The sequence below is a fragment of the Elephas maximus genome, chromosome 9 (genome assembly GCF_024166365.1).
Source record: "Elephas maximus indicus isolate mEleMax1 chromosome 9, mEleMax1 primary haplotype, whole genome shotgun sequence".
Classification (NCBI taxonomy): domain Eukaryota; kingdom Metazoa; phylum Chordata; class Mammalia; order Proboscidea; family Elephantidae; genus Elephas; species Elephas maximus.
Window position 1 is genome coordinate 62,420,410 of NC_064827.1, and position 17,488 is coordinate 62,437,897.

A 17,488-nucleotide genomic window follows, 5' to 3' on the forward strand; every position below is an offset into this window, starting at 1 on the left:
TCAAATGATAGACTTTTCCAAGAACAACAAATTCTTCATTGCAAATACCTTTTTTCACCAACATAAACGGCAACTATACACATGGACCTCACCAGATGGAATACACAGGAATCAAATTGACTACATCTGTGGAAAGAGATGATGGAAAAGTTCAATATCATCAGTCAGAACAAGGCCAGGGGCCGACTGTGGAATAGACCATCAATTGCTCATATACAAGTTCAAGTTGAAACTGAAGAAAGTCAGAGAAAGTCCACGAGAGCCAAAATACAAACTTGAGTACAACTCACCTGAATTTAGAGACCATCTCAAGAATAGATTTGGTGCATTGAACACTAATGACCAAAGACCAGACAAGTTGTGGAATGACATCAAGGACATCATACATGAAGAAAGCAAGAGATCATTGAAAAGACAGGGAAGAAAAGACCAAGACAGATGTCAGAAGAGACTCTGAAACTTGCTCTTGAACGTCGAGCAGCTAAAGCAAAAGGAAGAAATGATGAAGTAAAAGAACTGAACAGAGGATTTCAAAGGGCGGCTCGAGAAGACAAAGCATTATGACACATGCCAACTGACTGGAAGAGATCCGTATTTATGCCTATTCCCAAGAAAGGTGATCCAGCCGAATGCAGAAATTATCGAACACCTAATAGTGCTCATGACGAACCTGTACATAGATGAAGAGGCAGTTGTTTGGACAGAACAAGGGGATACTGAGTGGTTTAAAGTCAGGAAAGGTGTGTGTCAGGGTTGTATCCTTTCACCGTACCTATTCAATATGTACGCTGAGCAAATAATACGAGAAGCTGGACTATAAGAAGAACAGGGCATCAGGATTGGAGAAGGACTCACTGACAACCTGCATTACGCAGATGACACAACCTTCCTTGCTGAAAGTGAAGAGGGCTTGAAGCACTTACTAATGAAGATCAAAGACCACAGCCTTCAGTATGGATTACACCTCAACATAAAGAAAACAAAAATCCTCATAACTGGACCAATAAGCCACATCATGATAAACGGAGAAAAGATGGAATTTGTTAAGGATTTCATTTTACTTGAATCCACAATCAACACCCATGAAGCAGCAGTCATGAAATCAAAAGATGCATTGCATTGGGCAAATCTGCTGCAAAGGACCTCTTTAAAGTGTTGAAGAGCAAAGATGTCATCTTGAAGGCTAAGGTGCACCTGACCTAGGCCATGGTATTTTCAATCGCATCATATGCATGTGAAAGCTGGACACTGAATGAGGAAGACCGAAGAAGAATCGATGCCTTTGAATTGTGGTGTTTGCGGAGAATATCAAATACACCACGGACTGCCAAAAGAATGAACAAATCTGTCTTGGAAGAAATACAACCAGAATACTCCTTAGAAGCAAGGATGGTGAGACTGCGTCTTACATACTTTGGACATGTTATCAGGAGGGATCAGTCCCTGGAGAAGGATGTCATGCTTGGTAAAGTACAGGGTCAGCAGAAAAGAGGACGACCCTCAATGAGATGGACTGACACAGTGGCTGCAACAATGAGCTCAAGCATAACCACGATTGTAGGGATGGCATAGGATTGGGCAGTGTTTTGTTCTGTGGTACACAGGGTCGCTATAAGTGAGATCTGACTCGATGGCACCTAACAACAACAATTAAGGAATAATTATCTATATATATATATTTTTTTTATAGTTTTATGAATAATTATTCTTTTAGAAAAGGTAATATGTTTACATGGCTTAACAATTAAAAAGATATAAAAAGGTAAACACTGAGAAGTCTTGTGCCCATCCCTATTCCCACCCACTTCTTCCTCCTTGTTCTACATGGGTAACTATATAATAATTTCTTTTTCATCTCTCCAGTGATTTATGTAAAAGTAATGATTCTTATTTATAACCCCTTTCATATACAAAGGTGGCAAACTATATACACTCTCAATTAGTACTTACAGGTCTTTTTTTCAATAGCTGCATGGGTATTCCACCATGTAAATGTACCATAGTTTATTCAACCAATTCTCTACTACTGGACACTTGGAGGAAACCCTGGTAGCGTAGTGGTTAAGTGCTACAGCTGCTAACCAAAGGGTCGGCAGTTTGAATCCGCCAGGCACTCCTTGGAAACTCTATGGGGCAGTTCCAATAGGGTCACTATGAGTCGGAATTGACTCGACAGCGCTGGGTGGGTTTGGGACACTTGGATTGTTTTCAGTCCACGACAAGCCACCAATGAATAACCCTGGACACGTGTTATTTCATTTGTGTGCAGGTGTGACTTTAGGAGGTTTCCAAAAGTGGAACTGCTGGATCAAAGAGTAAATGCTTCTGTGATTTTGTAAAATATCATCAGATTCCCCTCCATGATCTATTTTACATTCCTACCAGACTCAGTAATCGTTGTCAAATGTAAAGTGAATCCATTAATAAATGAAGTGATGCCTTCAAAGGCTACTACTGTACGACTAATAGTACTGTAATGTGGTAAAGATCAGTTGTAGGAGAGTAACTGCTTTGGGGTTCTTTGGAAGAACAGAGCTAATAAAGGAAAGGAACACTTCAACTTCCTTGACTGCTCAACGTGTTTTAAATGGTACTCTGTACTAGCCAAACAGGAACTCAACTTTATTCCAAAAGACCCAACTATTTTTATATCTGATGAAACTAAAAAATCTCTAATGACATTCTGTGTATTAAGGATGATGATTACAAGGATGGTCTACATTTATTTCACCTAAACTGATATGCTCCCATAAATATAAAAGAATTCAGATGACAGGAAAGGCAGTGATTGCTCTGCTGGTGACCAGTCTTAATTTTTGGACAGCAGTGTGTTTATGGGATTGGACTGTCTCTCCAACCCAAACAGCCTATTATACTCTCCAAACATTTTTATAGTTGTTTACTTTCTTACTATTGCTTGTCCCTTTTTGTGGCTTCCAATGTGCTCATCTCAGTTTTAAACTTATTTACTCCTTGCCTTTTTTTTAAGCCTTTATCAGTTTTCTAGCTCCCGTTTAAAATCTGGTATTTTGAATCTCCTTTTAAAGGTGGCAAAATTAAATGAATTAAAATTGTATATAAAATAAAAATAGGCTGAGAATGAATGTCTGAGAATGTATGCGACCTTTAGAGTGAGCTCTGAAGTACTTGGGTTTTCGCCTGTTATATATAAAAAAAAAAAAAAAAAATTTTTTTTTTTTTTTTTTTTATATATACAAAGAGGACAACGGCAGCTAGAACTTCCAGATATAAGAAGGGTTTTCATCTGTCCCAAGTAGAATAAATGTTCTGCCTCAAATGGCCTAATGAAAACTGTACTAACAGAATGCTCAAAGACCTTTGCACCTATCCATTGCTCAGAGAGTTTACTAGTATCAGAGCAAGCACCAGTCTTACAAGGCCATCGCAGCAGCTGAGACCACTATAGGAAATAAACTCCAGGGAAGATGCAATGCAATGGATGGGCCACTCTCTTACCAAAGGACAAGGGGAGTGGTTGTCTACAGGAATTTGACATACTCTGGAGTCATACCACTGGAAGATCAATCAAAAGCTCCTTCTTCTATCTCAGGTCCTTAACTAGAAAGGCCCATTGTTGTTGTTGTTAATTGTCACTGAGTCTATTCCAATTCATGGTGATTTCATGTGTGCAGAGTAGAACTGCTCCATGAGGTTTTCAAGGCTGTGACCTTTTGCAAGTAGATCACCAGGCCTGTCTTCCAAGGCACCTCTGTGTGCATTTGAACTGCCAACCTTTCAGCTAGTAGTCAAGCGTTTAACCGTTTGCACCACCCAGGGACTCCATAAAAGGCCTATATAATCTTATCCAACCAGACACATGCCAGAGAAAACAGTGAAAGGACAATGGATAATTTATATTTTGTTTTTGATTATCTGTATTTTCTAAATTTCCTAGGATGAACAGATGCGACTTTTACAATCAGAAAAAAGATATGACATGTAATTACACATATATAATTAGAAATTTTTTTTGAAAAAAGCTAAGGGTGTGTAATATCAAGTAAGAAGGGAAAACACCAAAATTTGCAAAGTGGATGGGATGGTTCTCTGGTTCCCTCCCTGGATCAAATTCTGATGTTGATATGGAGAGCAGAGAAAAGAAAGTAATGACAGAGAGAACCAAGAGTTCAGAAAAATGAGTGAAAAGGCATTCAAATTAGAAGCAGGAAAGAGGCACCAAAGAGGGATGACAATTTGACACAGGAAAAAGAACACAGCTTTGCCACTGGCTGGCAGTGAGATCCTGGGCAAGTCTTCTACCCCCTCTGGGTCTCAGTTTTCTCCTTTGTAAAATAAGAAGGTCAAACTAGATGGCCTCTATCATAGATTGAATTATGTTCCCCCAAAATATATGCTGTAAATCCTAACCCCTTGTAGGGTAATGCTATTCAGCTATATGCGTTCCCTCCCTAATGGAGTCAGCTTTGCTCTTCCCTGAAGCATGCTGGGGATGAATTCAGGATGGACTCGGGCTAAGGTACAAGGCCAGGAGTGGCATGACTGGGCCAGTGGCCAAGGCCAAAGAATGCCTTAGCAAAAAGAAGGAAAACATCTGGGCCTGGATGTGAAGTCCCTGGGAACACTGACTGCCCAAGGACGTGGGAGAAAATGATGAACCTTGGTCCTGGCTGGAATGGTATATAAGCTCGGGTCCCTCGCTAGGTGGTTGCGGAAAATACTCCAGCCGGCCACCACTGGAGAGCAGCTGCTTGCCCATGTCAGTAAGTTTCCCTGAATGTATGAATCTGGAAGGGGCTGTCAGTTCTTAGGATTATCTGCCAGGATGCATAGCGAGGGTCCTTTCCTTGCTGGGGCTGTCCCCCGACACCCCTGTACCTCTGGTTATAATCCCATTTGGGAATGGCTTTTCTTTGTTATGTTAATGAGACAATATTAGTATAGGATGTGTCTTAAATCAATCTCTTTTGAGATATAAAAAGAGCAGATTGAGCAAGCAACCAAGCAAGCAAGCAGAGCTGGAGGAACAGAGATGCCATATCACATGAAATCTCCAAGGAACTAAGAAACAGAAGCTGAAAAGAGACATGCACCTTCCCCAAATCAGGCACCCTGAATTCAGACTTCTAGCCTCCTAAACTATGAGCAAATAAATTTGTTTGCTACAGCTACCCATTTGTGACATATCTGTTATAGCAGCATTAGCTAACTAAGACAACCTCTAATAGCTCTTACAGTTTTAACCATTTTTCATGGTTTTATGTGGAAATATTTTTTTATGTGGAAATATTAATCCTGTCATAGAGAAAAATTAATTTCATTTACCAAATATTTATAGAGCACTTAAAGAAACAACTTTTTGAAGTGTGTTTGAAGGTAGTGAAGCATGTGGTACTCAGTAATCTACTCATCAAGAACAGTGATACTCAGCCTAGATGTGTGCAAAGATTTATGTAAAGAATAGTACCTTGAGCCTTATGGGTGCTTGACAGATGTTAGCTCTTCTTATTGTTGTTGTTGCTATTATTACTGTTTTTGCTATTATAGACAGAGCTTCTACTGGGTTTAATGTACTATACCACACATCTTTGGGGTTTATCCACATGAAACATTTGTGTGGATTAATGAGCTAATTCAGGAGTTGGGAAAACTACAGCATATGAGCCAAACTGGCCTGATGCCGTTTCTGTAAATAATGTTTTACTGGAACACACAAACACCTACAACAGTAATACTTATCACTAGAGTCACATGGTGAATTCATTAAAAACACAGGTGTTCAGCTGCCACCTGCAGAGATTCTGACAAATAAATCACTGACAAGAGCAGAGATTCCTACACCTGGCTATGTATCAGAATCATCAAGGTGAGCTTTGTAAAAGCTCAGATTCAGACATCGACTAATATACAGAATTAGAATCTCTGGAGGTGGAGCATAAGAATATGTATATTTAATCAAGCACCCTAAGGGATTCTGGAGCAGCCAGACAAGGGTTTGGGAACCACTGATCTAGACCAAGTTATGGTAAGCATTTTAGCCCTAATTAGTTAACAGCCAGGTCAAATAATATATTTGTGTGCCCCTGATAAGCCTGATTAAAAAAAAAAGGAAAGGGAGAGGGGTGATAAAGGTCCAGGAAGAGGAAATGGTAAAAAGTACATTTAGTGGGGAAAGATAAGAGTGACTGGAGTACCACTCAATGGTAGCTATGTCACATGGCTGCCTATCTTGATCTAGGCTTTAGGAGTCAGCCACAACAAGGGATGATGTAAGAGGTCTAAGACAGTTACCTGCCTTGATATTATAGCTAAGAGAACAAAAGAAGATTAGCATAAGAGATAAGTAAGGCATCCTCACCATTACCAGAATAGGAAGAAAGTGAGTAAAATCCTCAAGTTATAAAGTACATTCCATTCAACTTTTCGCATTTTCAAGGGAAATTTAAATCAAAAACATAAACTACTTCTTAACCATCTGAGAAGTTGCAGATGAAAGAAAGGGTCAAGATCTCCCAGCTGAGGAGTGGTAGTCCAGGAAAGAAAGAATCCAGTCCAGACAAACTGTCACTGGAGTAAGCAGAGGAGTGGGTTTCAGCATGAGTCCGTCATAACCTGCTAGAGTCTTCCTTATAACTGATCCAGGAACAGGGAGCATTTCCTGGTTCTGGAATGACTGAAGTCAAATGGCAGTACTTTAACATGCTTTGACAGATACAGATGAAGGAGCAAACTAAACAATCTTAAATTTCACTAAAAACACCTTACATATGTGTTACCTATGATTTAGGAATTAATACTGGAATCATTACTCCCTGTCCTTGAGCATACAGAATGTGTCCCAGCTGGAGCTGGGCCCACAAGGACTCATAAGGACACATCAACTGAGCCTTGAGATAAAGACAATAGATGGGACAACCTTGGAAATTATCTTTTAAGGAAGAAAAGTATCCTCTAGGGAACCCTTCACTGTAAGCCAGAACACAAAAGACTTTCCAATCTTATCATTTTCTATTAGCTTTTAGTGAATAGAAAATTTGCTGGACCAATGAAGACCCTCCTGACTGTCCTTACTGAAATCTGTACCAATGATTGTTAAGAAAGACAACTCAAAATGTAGGATCACAGTTCCTAGCCAGTCTGTGAAAGGTGAAGCTTTCAATGGTTTTGCCCATTTTGTAGTGTTAATATATACTGATGACTCTGTATATTTTCTGGACTTGGCAGACATGCCTGTGGCAACATGCTTGTCCAGTTCTCAACTTTTGCCTTTTGGAATGTATGCCGGATAAAACTTTCTTTTTGCTTTACTAAACTTTGTGATTTTTTTTTTTTTAACTCTACAACACGTAACACAATAGAATTTTTCTGTTGAGTTTGTCCACAGAATAAATTTAGCTTCAAAAAAGCTATGTAATTCTTACCTTAATCAAATTACTATGATTAGTGATTGTTTTTTAGCCAATTTATTACAAAGTATATTATAAAACAGAAATCTGGAGGATGGATATATATTAAAATATGTTAGAGTATTCTTAATCCTCTTCCCAATCATGGCAAAAGCAGATCGGTAAGTACACACACAGGGCTACTCCCGAGCTCTAGCCGTCCTGACCTGTGCTGCTCTCCCGTGGTTAGTTTACCTTCTCTTGCTCAGCATGCAGAACTCTTGCCTGTGTGTTTTCTGTAGCTGTTTGAAGTGAGTTGTTCCTCTTCTCCATCATCAGGTTACTCTGCTCGACGTATCTGTAAAATGAAGAGGGAAAAACAAAATGTTCCTTATGCACCTGAGATCATTAGCCCACAAACAACCCAAAGCACATTCGGTCCTCAAAACAGTGCTCTGCATCCACAACAAAACCATGTGAAAGCACTTTGCTCTCCTTAGCTCTGTGGTAATCCCCTTTAGCAACCTGCCAGAGGTGAACTGCTCTGTACTATACAGAGAGGAATTTGACGGTGTGTGGTATGGAAGAATCTAAGAGAGAAGAGAAAGGAGTAAACAGGCTGCAAGAAAGAGGTGGGAAAAAAAGAGCCCCCACCACTCCTGCCTCTACCATGTGGGAGGCAAGAGACATTGGAGAAGAGAAATATGGGAGAATGATTTTTTAAGTGAAATGCTGTATGCTGCAACATCTCCCCATGACCCTCTAAATCTTCAGAAGGATCCACAAAAATTCCAAAGTGCTTGGGTTTTAGATGGAAATTAGTGAAGTTCTAATTGATTCTGGTTGATAAAATAGAGTCGGCCCACACAGGAGAAGTGTGGACATCTCGATTTTTTAAGTATTAACACCATTTTTGCAGATGAAGAAACACGAATAAGCAGGAATAAATAAAATACCCAAAGTCACACAGCAAATGAAGGGCAGATCTGGGATTCAAACACAGGTCTGCCTTGCATCACAGCCTACTGGGTTCTTTATACTAATTTAGGAAATAATATTGGAGCCACTACTCCCTATCCTTGAATGTACAATGTGCTCACAAGGGCTCACAAGGATACATCAACTGGGCCCTGAGGTACAAAGACAATAGCTAAAATAATCTTGGAAAATATCTTTTAGGGAACCTTTCACTGTAAACCAGAACACAAAAGACTTTCCACTCGTATCATTTTCTATTAACATTTAGTGAATAGAAATTTGTTGGACCCATGAAGGCCCTCCTGACTGTCCTTACTGAAACCTGTACCAATGACTGTTGACAGGGACAATTCAAAATGTAGGACAAGGCTTTCTAGCCAATCTGTGAAAAGGTGAAGCTTCCAATGGTTCTGCCCATTTACAATGTTAATATATACTGATTGAAAACCCCAATCAACACCCCTTCCCCTCCTATCTTTGTCTTGCTAACCATGAGCTTGTTTTGAGCAACATTTTTCAGGAAGTCACACCAGGTAGTGGTTCCATCCACTAAACTGGCCCAAGCCTTACCCTGAAGCATGAGTAGATTGAGAAGATCATGTCCTTCACCCGACCCACCCAGACCCGAATATTATGGGAAAGAAGGATATTTCCTGCCCATGATTGTGCCGATTCCATTCGAGAAGAAAGGGGTCCCACCACATGGACATCTGACGGAAGATGATTTAACGTCCGGACCTTCAAATTCGACATGGGAGGGCTAAGGGTGGAGAGTTCCAGGTACCAAACCCAACCCCCAGACACCATTGGAAACAAAAAGCTTCCCATCCCCCTCAGACTGGGAGCACGGGGCCTTACGGTTGCTAGACCCCGCATTGCTCCTTGTCTGCGCTGACAATAAACTTGCCACTTTCTGTTTCGCTTGCAATTAGTGTCCAGCTTATTTCCATCGGCTAATAGGACAGGTCAAGAGCCAGAGTGGCATTACATGATGACTCTGCAACTTTCCTTGGCCTCAGGCAGACATGGCTGTGGCAGCATGCTTGTCCGTCTTCCCACTTGTGCCTATTCTGTAATGTCCTTGGACTCAGACAGACATGGCTGTGGCAGCATGCTTGTCCGTCTTCCCACTTTTGCCTATTCTGTAATGTCCTTGGACTCAGAGAGACATGGCTGTGGCAGCATGCTTGTCCATCTTCCCACTTGTGCCTATTCTGTAATGTCCTTGGACTCAGAGAGACATGGCTGTGGCAGCATGCTTGTCCATCTTCCCATTCTTGCCTATAGTGTAACAGTCTCTGGATTTGGGCAGACATGGCTGTGGCAGCATGCTTGTTCACTTCTCAACTTTTGTCTTTTTGAATGTATGCCAAATAAAACTTTCTTTTTGCTTTACTAAACTTTGTGATTTTTTTACCCTACAATACTACCAAAGCACCGAATTCACATGTCAGGAAACAGCAGAAACATGTATATATTTCCGTAAACAAACATGTCTATCCAACTTGGACATTTACAAATTAAACACTTTTGTCCATCCGAACCAGTGCCCCGTACCTGTCATTACCTCTGATTTCGTTCAATTAATTCACTAATCTTGTCATTCTGTTCTTCTATTCGACTGCTCTTTTCAAGGATCTCTTGCTTCAATCTTTCATTTTCCTAAATTCGAAAAAGTGCCAGATACAAGGGAATCAACTTCAACTGACAGGTGACATCATTGCATATTTTGAGATAAAACCTAGAACTCACGTGGATACAGATATAATGCTTAAAACAACACATCAAATCATACCTAATGGAAATAAATCACTATGCCCAAAGGACTGGCTGTATAAAAAAAACAAAAAAAATTTTTTTTTGATTGACTGTATAGATGGCTATAAAATTAAGTAAAATTCTGAAATATGGTCAGAAGGAAATGTTTCCTTCTGACTAGACAGCGATAAGTCATTTAGACCAATTTAAACCATTTTGGATTTTCCAGAATTTTCTCAACACATATACTCATACAGGATTGACGGCTGTGGGTTTTTGGTTTTTTATGTATCACATGCTCTCACTTTTGCGGGCAGAGGTTTGAAAGGGTAGTACATTTGGGGAAAGAGCATGGGCAAGACCTCAGGCTGTGTTTGGTCCCTGATCATCCTCACCTGAATAATCCGTTGGATGTTGCTCATAATCATGCTTGTCTCCATTGTAACTGACATGCTGGGAATGAACAGGGAATTGCCGGCACTGTGCTTCTGTAACTCTTCAACCTGCAAAAAGGATGCCAGAAAGTATGACGCGAGAAAGTTTAGAACAGAGGAAGGCAATTTACCCAAGATCTGACCACTTTTTTGAGGGTGCTCATGAGTTTCCAAGACAATCTCTAAGTGTATGCTAGAGTTTTCTTTTGTTAACTGGATCCCAAAATAATGATAACTATCCTTCTGGGGAAATAACTGCTAACTACCATGAACACAGAAAACCAAGGAAGAGTTTACCTTTAACTCTCCTTGCTCCCTGTTTGTACGCTCTTTTTATACCCTCAATTTCAGCACAGCCCCAACCCTGACTCAGTCACCTTGGTCATGAGATGATCCATTTTATCAGCCACTTTGCTGACTGCCATTCGTATTTCAGTGTTATGCTGCCGGGCTTCAGTCATGAGAAATGAAGCCATGTCACCTGATCCTAAACAGACATAAGCCAAAAAGAAACTTATGAAACTGGAGCAGAGGATACTGTATAGGGAAAAGCCAATAGCTCTTTCAGCAGAGGAAAGAGAAATTAACACTTCCACATACCAGAAAATGCTGTATGTGATTTCACAACATCAGGAGAAGGTATAGAAGAGAGAGTAAAGGCAAAAGGGTTCCAAAGCTAACCACAACTAAACTACGCTCCTGCAAAAGGCATCAATCAAGGGCTACGTCTGGGCCCAGGGCACAAGTATGCCCTCTTTGGATTGCCATTTAACACCGGCGGCTCAGATAACTTCCCCATTCATCCAACTGCATGCCAGGCATGCTAGCAGGTACCAGAGATACAGCAATGAATAAAATGTGGTTCTTGGCCTTGGCAAGCTCACAGTCTGGTGGGGAGATCAACAAATAAACAGACCATTACAACACTGTTTTAAGGTTAAAAAATGGACCATGTACAAGGTACAAAAGTAGCACAGATAACAGCAAGATTAACCCTTTGATGAGACACACACATGGTTATAACTTTGGGGGGGGCGATAAAAGTCAGGCATGGCTTCACAGAGGAGATGACAGTTTTGATGGATGAAGAGTTACCCTGATGGTGAAGGGGGGAGGGTATTCAGAAAAGGCTCCATCAAGGAAACCCTTACCACTCTAGAACCACAAATTATGTTGTAGGATATACTTGCTTCTTCCTCCCACTGTCCAAAGGTGATTACTGTGAAAAAGGCAAGCTGCAGAACTACTCTTTGTATTTTATTTTGTTTTTTACACAAGACGCCGGCACTTGTCCGTGCATAGAAGATAGTGGAAAAATTACTCAAGAAACCATTAACAATAGTTTCTTATGGTCAGAGAGTTTCAACGCTGGGGAAGGACAGTATTTGTATTCTCTGAACTTTTTAACAGGAGTATATTATTTTCATAATTTAAAAAATTTAACGAAGTAGATTTCATTGGAGATACTGAACACCCAAAGTCATCACTCTTTCTCTCCATTTCCTCCAATGTTTTAATCTTTTTCGATTTACTATAAACTCTGGCCGCTCTGACAGAGGCATTAAAAAGGGCCAGCAGGAGATAATGTAACAAACAAAGGGCAGAAAGCGGGCATGAGGGATTTTTGGGGGGATGATGGAAATGTTTTAAAATTATATAATGGTGATAGTTGCACAGCTGTTAATTTACTAAAAAAAATCACTGAATTGTACTTTTAAAATGAATGAATTTTATGGTATGTAAATTTTACCTCAACAAAACTGTTAAAGAAAGAAAGAAACAAAGGATAGAGAGCTACTGCAGTAAAAATTTTAAAAAGATGCGTGGAAGGAGAACACAACAAGAGTAGAAGATCAGAGGTTGAGGTGACTGCTCCTTACCTTGAAAATGGGGCGACTGAGAGAGTGGTGCTGGATACAAGGGCCGAACAGGCTGCAGCTGGGAAGTGACAGTTGATGCCTGGGGATAAGTGTAGCTTTGCATACCTGCATAGGGCTAAGAAAACCACAGCTGGTTTATAAAACACTCATGTCTCTCTCTTTTGCTTACATTTTTCCTTGATGGTGGAATAAGGTGGTTAAAGCTGGGTGGGGACTCAAACTTAACTGCAACTGGAGCAGAATGAGATCAGGGTTTGAAATTAGATAAGAATTGTAGCAGGTGGCTTTTCTACATGTCCCAATGGTACCATGTCACTGAACTTCTACCCAAAAATCAAGAGAAAGGCGTCTCGGGTCACTACCCAGTCCTAGGGTTATATGATTTGGGTAGGAATTCATTTCCCAGCTATCAGACCTGCTGAATTTCTAAAAAAAAAATTGCAATTAAGCAAACTCTGCTTACTTATTGAGGTAAGAGCAGAGGGGTTCACTGAGATTCCAAAGGAAATCTACCAGTTTCCAAAGCTGTGATTTCCAAAGCTGTGATGGGTCTCTGACACTTATCTCTGTGACCAAGTGCTCATTTTCCTCTGACCCTTGGCCTCCTCAACTATAAAATGAAGATAATTATACCACCTCAAAGTGTTGCTGTGTGGACTAAACAAAATGATAAAGGTAAAGTTCCTAAAAGCTGGTAAGTTAAGGACCTGGCAGATAGCAAATACTCACTAAATACCTGATATCATTTAATGATATAACCATGGTTATTCTCCCTTGAAATAAAGAAATCTTGACTGTCCATCTATTATAAGAAAATCTTAGTCTACAGGATAGTAGTTCTCCATCGGGGGATAGAAAAGGACAAGGGTGAGACTTTTTTCAGTTTTGAGACACCCCATCCTAATAGGGCATAGCCCACCCACCACCACCCTGCCCCACTAAGAATCACTAAGGAAGCGAGCTACTGTTATCCATGGGAGTTTGTCTCAACTGTGCTGAGGCAAAAGAAGGATTCTACCACCCTGGCAGTCAGCAGAGGCAGACAGAAAACAGGCTACTTGACTCTCCCTTGCTCCCGAAGGGTGAGACCAGTAGAGCATCTTAGATGGTCACTCATAAGCTTTTAAGACCATGGCTAGAAAGAATGAAGAAAACTAAAGATACAAGGGAAAGATGAGTCCAAAGGTCTAATGGACCACAACAACCACAGCCTTTACCAGTCTGAGTCCAGTACAACTCAATGGTGCCCAGCTACCACCACCGCTGCTCTGACAGGGATCAAAACAAAGGGTCCTGGACAGAGCTGGAGAAAAATGTAGAACAAAATTTTAACTCACAAATAAAGAAAATCAAACTTACTGGTCTGACAGAGACTGGAGAAACCTCAAGAATATGACCTCCCGACACCCTTTTAGCTCAGTGATGAAGCCATTCCTGAGTTTCACCCCTCAGCCAAAGATCAGACAGGACCATAAAACAAAACAAGACTAAAGGGGCACACCACCCCAGGGGCAAGGACGAGAAGGCAGGAGGGGACAGGAAAGCTGGTAACAGGAAACCCAAGGTCGAGAAGGGAGAGTATTGACGCGTCAAGGGGTTGGTAACCAATGTCACAAAACAATTTGTGTACTAATTGTTCAGTGAGAAGCTAGTTTGATCTGTAAACCCTCATCTAGAAAAAAACAGAGGCTACTTTAAGAGATCACTTTGGAGGATAACTTGAGAGCTAATCTCCTTACAGTCTCCACCCCTAACCCAGAACCACTCGGCTAAGTACAGTGCAGAATCTTTGCCTATCAGCTGTTTGATCAAAAGAAAAGAACACAGTAGACTTCAATATATGCCCCCTCAAAGTAGATATGAGTGGAAAGGAAAGGGTACATACACCGACTGGGCCTTTACTATGTGCCAGGCCTTGTACTAGGTCTTTGCTTGCTAGTGCGTTTAATCTTTTTAACAACCTGTAAGGTATAAGGGCCTTTGGCTGGTTTACAGTTGAGAAAACAGTGGTTTGGTAAAAAGAAAAAACTACAAACTCTGACTTTTGGGAACTGCTACTGTGTGAATTTGGCAGTAAGAAAAAAAAAAGAACTAGAACCATAATAAATTACAGCTTATAATTAATATGGTTTTAAAATGTTTTTACCTGACAGATACATGCACAACCATGTTCATTGCAGCACTGTTTACAATAGCAAAAAGATGGAAGCAACCAAGGTGCCCATCGACAGATGAATGGATAAATAAACTATGGTATGTTCACACAATGGAATACTACACATCAATAAAGAACAATGATGAATCGGTGAAACATTTCATAACATGGAGGAATCTGAAAGGCATTATGCTGAGTGAAATTGGTCAGTTGCAAAAAGACCACTATTATAAGAACTTGAAGAACAGTTTAAACAGAGAAGAAAATGTTCTTTGATGGTTACGAGAGTGGGGAGGGAGGAAGAGAGGGAAAGGGGTTTCCATTAATTAGATAGTAGATAAGAACTATTTTAGGTGAAGGGAAAGACAACACACAACACAGGAGAGGTCAGCAAAACTGGACTAAACCCAAAGCAAAAAGTTTCCTGAATAAACTGAACGATTCAAAGGGCAGGGGTTTGGGGAGCATGGTTTCAGGGGACATCTAAGTCAACTGGCATAATAAAAGCTATTAGGAAAACATTCTGCATCCCACTTGGGAGAGCAGCGTCTGGGGTCTTAAACGCCAGCAAGCGGCCATCTAAGATGCATCAATTGGTCTCAACCCACCTGGTGCAAAGGAGAATGAAGAACACCAAAGACACAAGGTAATTATGAGCCCAAGAGACAGAAAGGACCACATAAACCAGAGACTACATCAGCCTGAGACCAGAAGAACTAGATGGTGCCTGGCTACAATGGATGACTGTCCTAACAGGGAACACAACAGAGAACCCCTGAGGGAGCAGGAGAGCAGTGGGATGCAGACCTCAAATTCTCGTAAAAAGACCAGACTTAATGGTCTGACTGAGACTAGAAGGACCCCAGAGGTCATGGTCCCCATACCTTTTATTAGCCCAAGACAGGAGCCATTCCCAAAGCCAACTCTTCAGACAGGGATTGGACTGGGCTATGGGATAGAAAATGATACTGGCAAAGAGTGAGCTTCTTGGATCAAGCAGACACATGAGACTATGTGGGCAGCTCCTGTCTGGATGGGAGATGAGAGGGCAGAGGGGGTCAGAAGCTATCCAAATGGACACAAAAAAAGAGAGTGGAGGGAAGGAGTATGCTGTCTCATTAGGGGGAGAGCAACTAGGAGTATATAGGAAGGTGTATATAAATTTTTGTATGAGAGACTTGATTTGTAAACTTTCACTTAAAGCACAATAATAAAAAAAAAAAATGTTACCTGAAAGGACTGGGCATTTCCAGATACAGCTGAATGGGAATCGAGAGATGCAACTTGCATTAAGGCAGCAGAAGGCGCTTGGAGCCCAGAAACGGATGGCTGAGGCGCTAAGATAAAGCAAGAAGTTTTTGCTGTTATCCACTCCTTGCTTCTCCTTGGTATTTAGCACCTCACATGCCATCATGCTTCAGATTTGACCACTTTCCTCACCTAGTCTCCCAAAGCCAACTCTACTAGACTCTCAGCAATGGAAGAGTGGGAGGAAACTGCTTGTTCTCATGTGCATCTGACTCAGATCTATGACCCACTAGTGGTGCGGCTGACAGGAAGTACACAATAACACATAAGGAGATGGCTCATTAGCTGAGTGCAGATTTCCAAAATAGACATTGCAACATAGCTGAAGATACAGAAAGCAGAACAAATATATCTCCAGGTCTGAAAATGCTATAGGGTCACTATGAGCCGGGAAAAACCGACAAGCTGTACGCTAGTCTGATTTTTGGTACTAAAACAATGCAACCTAACAATTTAAGGAACACTTGAATTGGTGCTGACCCAATTCAAGGTCACAGAGCCTCAGAAATGCTCCTTACCTTGTGAGGTCATCTGTGGTAACACTGGATGGGCTGCCTGAAGAGAGGGCTGGATGGACGGAGTCACCGTGGGCTGCCCGGCCCCTCGCAGAGTGTTCACATTCTAAAACAGGACATGGGTTTTGGTTACTCTGTATTAGTCCTTAATTGAAGTTTGAGACTTGCTGTCCAACCTAAGCCTAATTACAACACAGGTTTTCTAGGCAAAGAAGAGGAAAGAAAGGTAAGCAGAAAACCAAGAGGTTAGGGTTTGGACTGTGGGGGAAAGGCACTTATTCTATTCCTGTAAATCCTTTCTTCCTTTAAATCACATAAAATAACTAAATAGAGTTCATTTCCTCAAACATTATCAGTTGTTGATGCTTACAATGTGAAGCAGCTAAATTGACAGCTCTCTAGAATGTATCATTTTCCAAACCAGCAGCTACCTTAAGATTGATTGAGTCTGTTCCCACAGATGTGGGGAATCTTGCAAGGAAACCCAGGGAATGATCCTGCCTCCTCTCTTCTACCAGTTAATCTCCATAAGCCTCAAGGTAGTCAATGAAAACCTCATTACCATGCAGTTTTTGAATAATATAGTTTGAGTTTCCACCCGCCTCCCATTCTTTCCTTTCATAAAATCAGAGCTATATTCATCTTTACTATAATTCTAATCGAAGTTATCCTACAAACTTCCTATTTTAAACAAGGAGCAGAAAACCTTGAGGTACAATATGCAGAGACTGTGATGTGCTATAGTGCAAGGAAGGAGCCCTGATGGCACAGTGGTTAACTACTTGGCTGCTACCCAAAAGGTAGGTGGTTCTAACCCACCAGCCACTCCGTAGGAGAAAGATCTTCCATAAAGATTTACAGCCTTGCAAACTCTACAGGGCAGTTCTACTCTGCCCTACAGGGTCACTATGAGTTGGAATTGACTGGATGGCAAGGGGGGTTTTATAGTTCAAGGGCTGAAAACTCTTTGGCAGTTTTGCTTTAGAACACCCCCTCATCCCCTGACAGTCTCTTATGGAAAACTATCCCAGTTTTAGATCACCACAGATCCAAATCAACCTAAATGTCTAACAGTAGAGTGAAAAAATTATGATAA

General features: G+C 41.0%; 1 protein-coding gene across 1 annotated transcript in view; it reads right to left on the minus strand.

Moving 5' to 3' along the window:
• FKBP15 (FKBP prolyl isomerase family member 15) overlaps nt 1-17,488 on the minus strand; it is a 56,831-nt gene that overhangs the window by 12,675 nt on the left and 26,668 nt on the right. Inside the window, exons 13-19 of the mRNA XM_049895056.1 lie at nt 16,396-16,498; nt 15,800-15,906; nt 12,415-12,529; nt 10,912-11,021; nt 10,496-10,603; nt 9,910-10,004; nt 7,620-7,722 (exon numbers count right to left, since the gene is read on the minus strand). Of these exons, the coding sequence (XP_049751013.1) occupies nt 7,620-7,722; nt 9,910-10,004; nt 10,496-10,603; nt 10,912-11,021; nt 12,415-12,529; nt 15,800-15,906; nt 16,396-16,498 (741 nt within the window). The remainder of the gene's footprint in view (nt 1-7,619; nt 7,723-9,909; nt 10,005-10,495; nt 10,604-10,911; nt 11,022-12,414; nt 12,530-15,799; nt 15,907-16,395; nt 16,499-17,488) is intronic.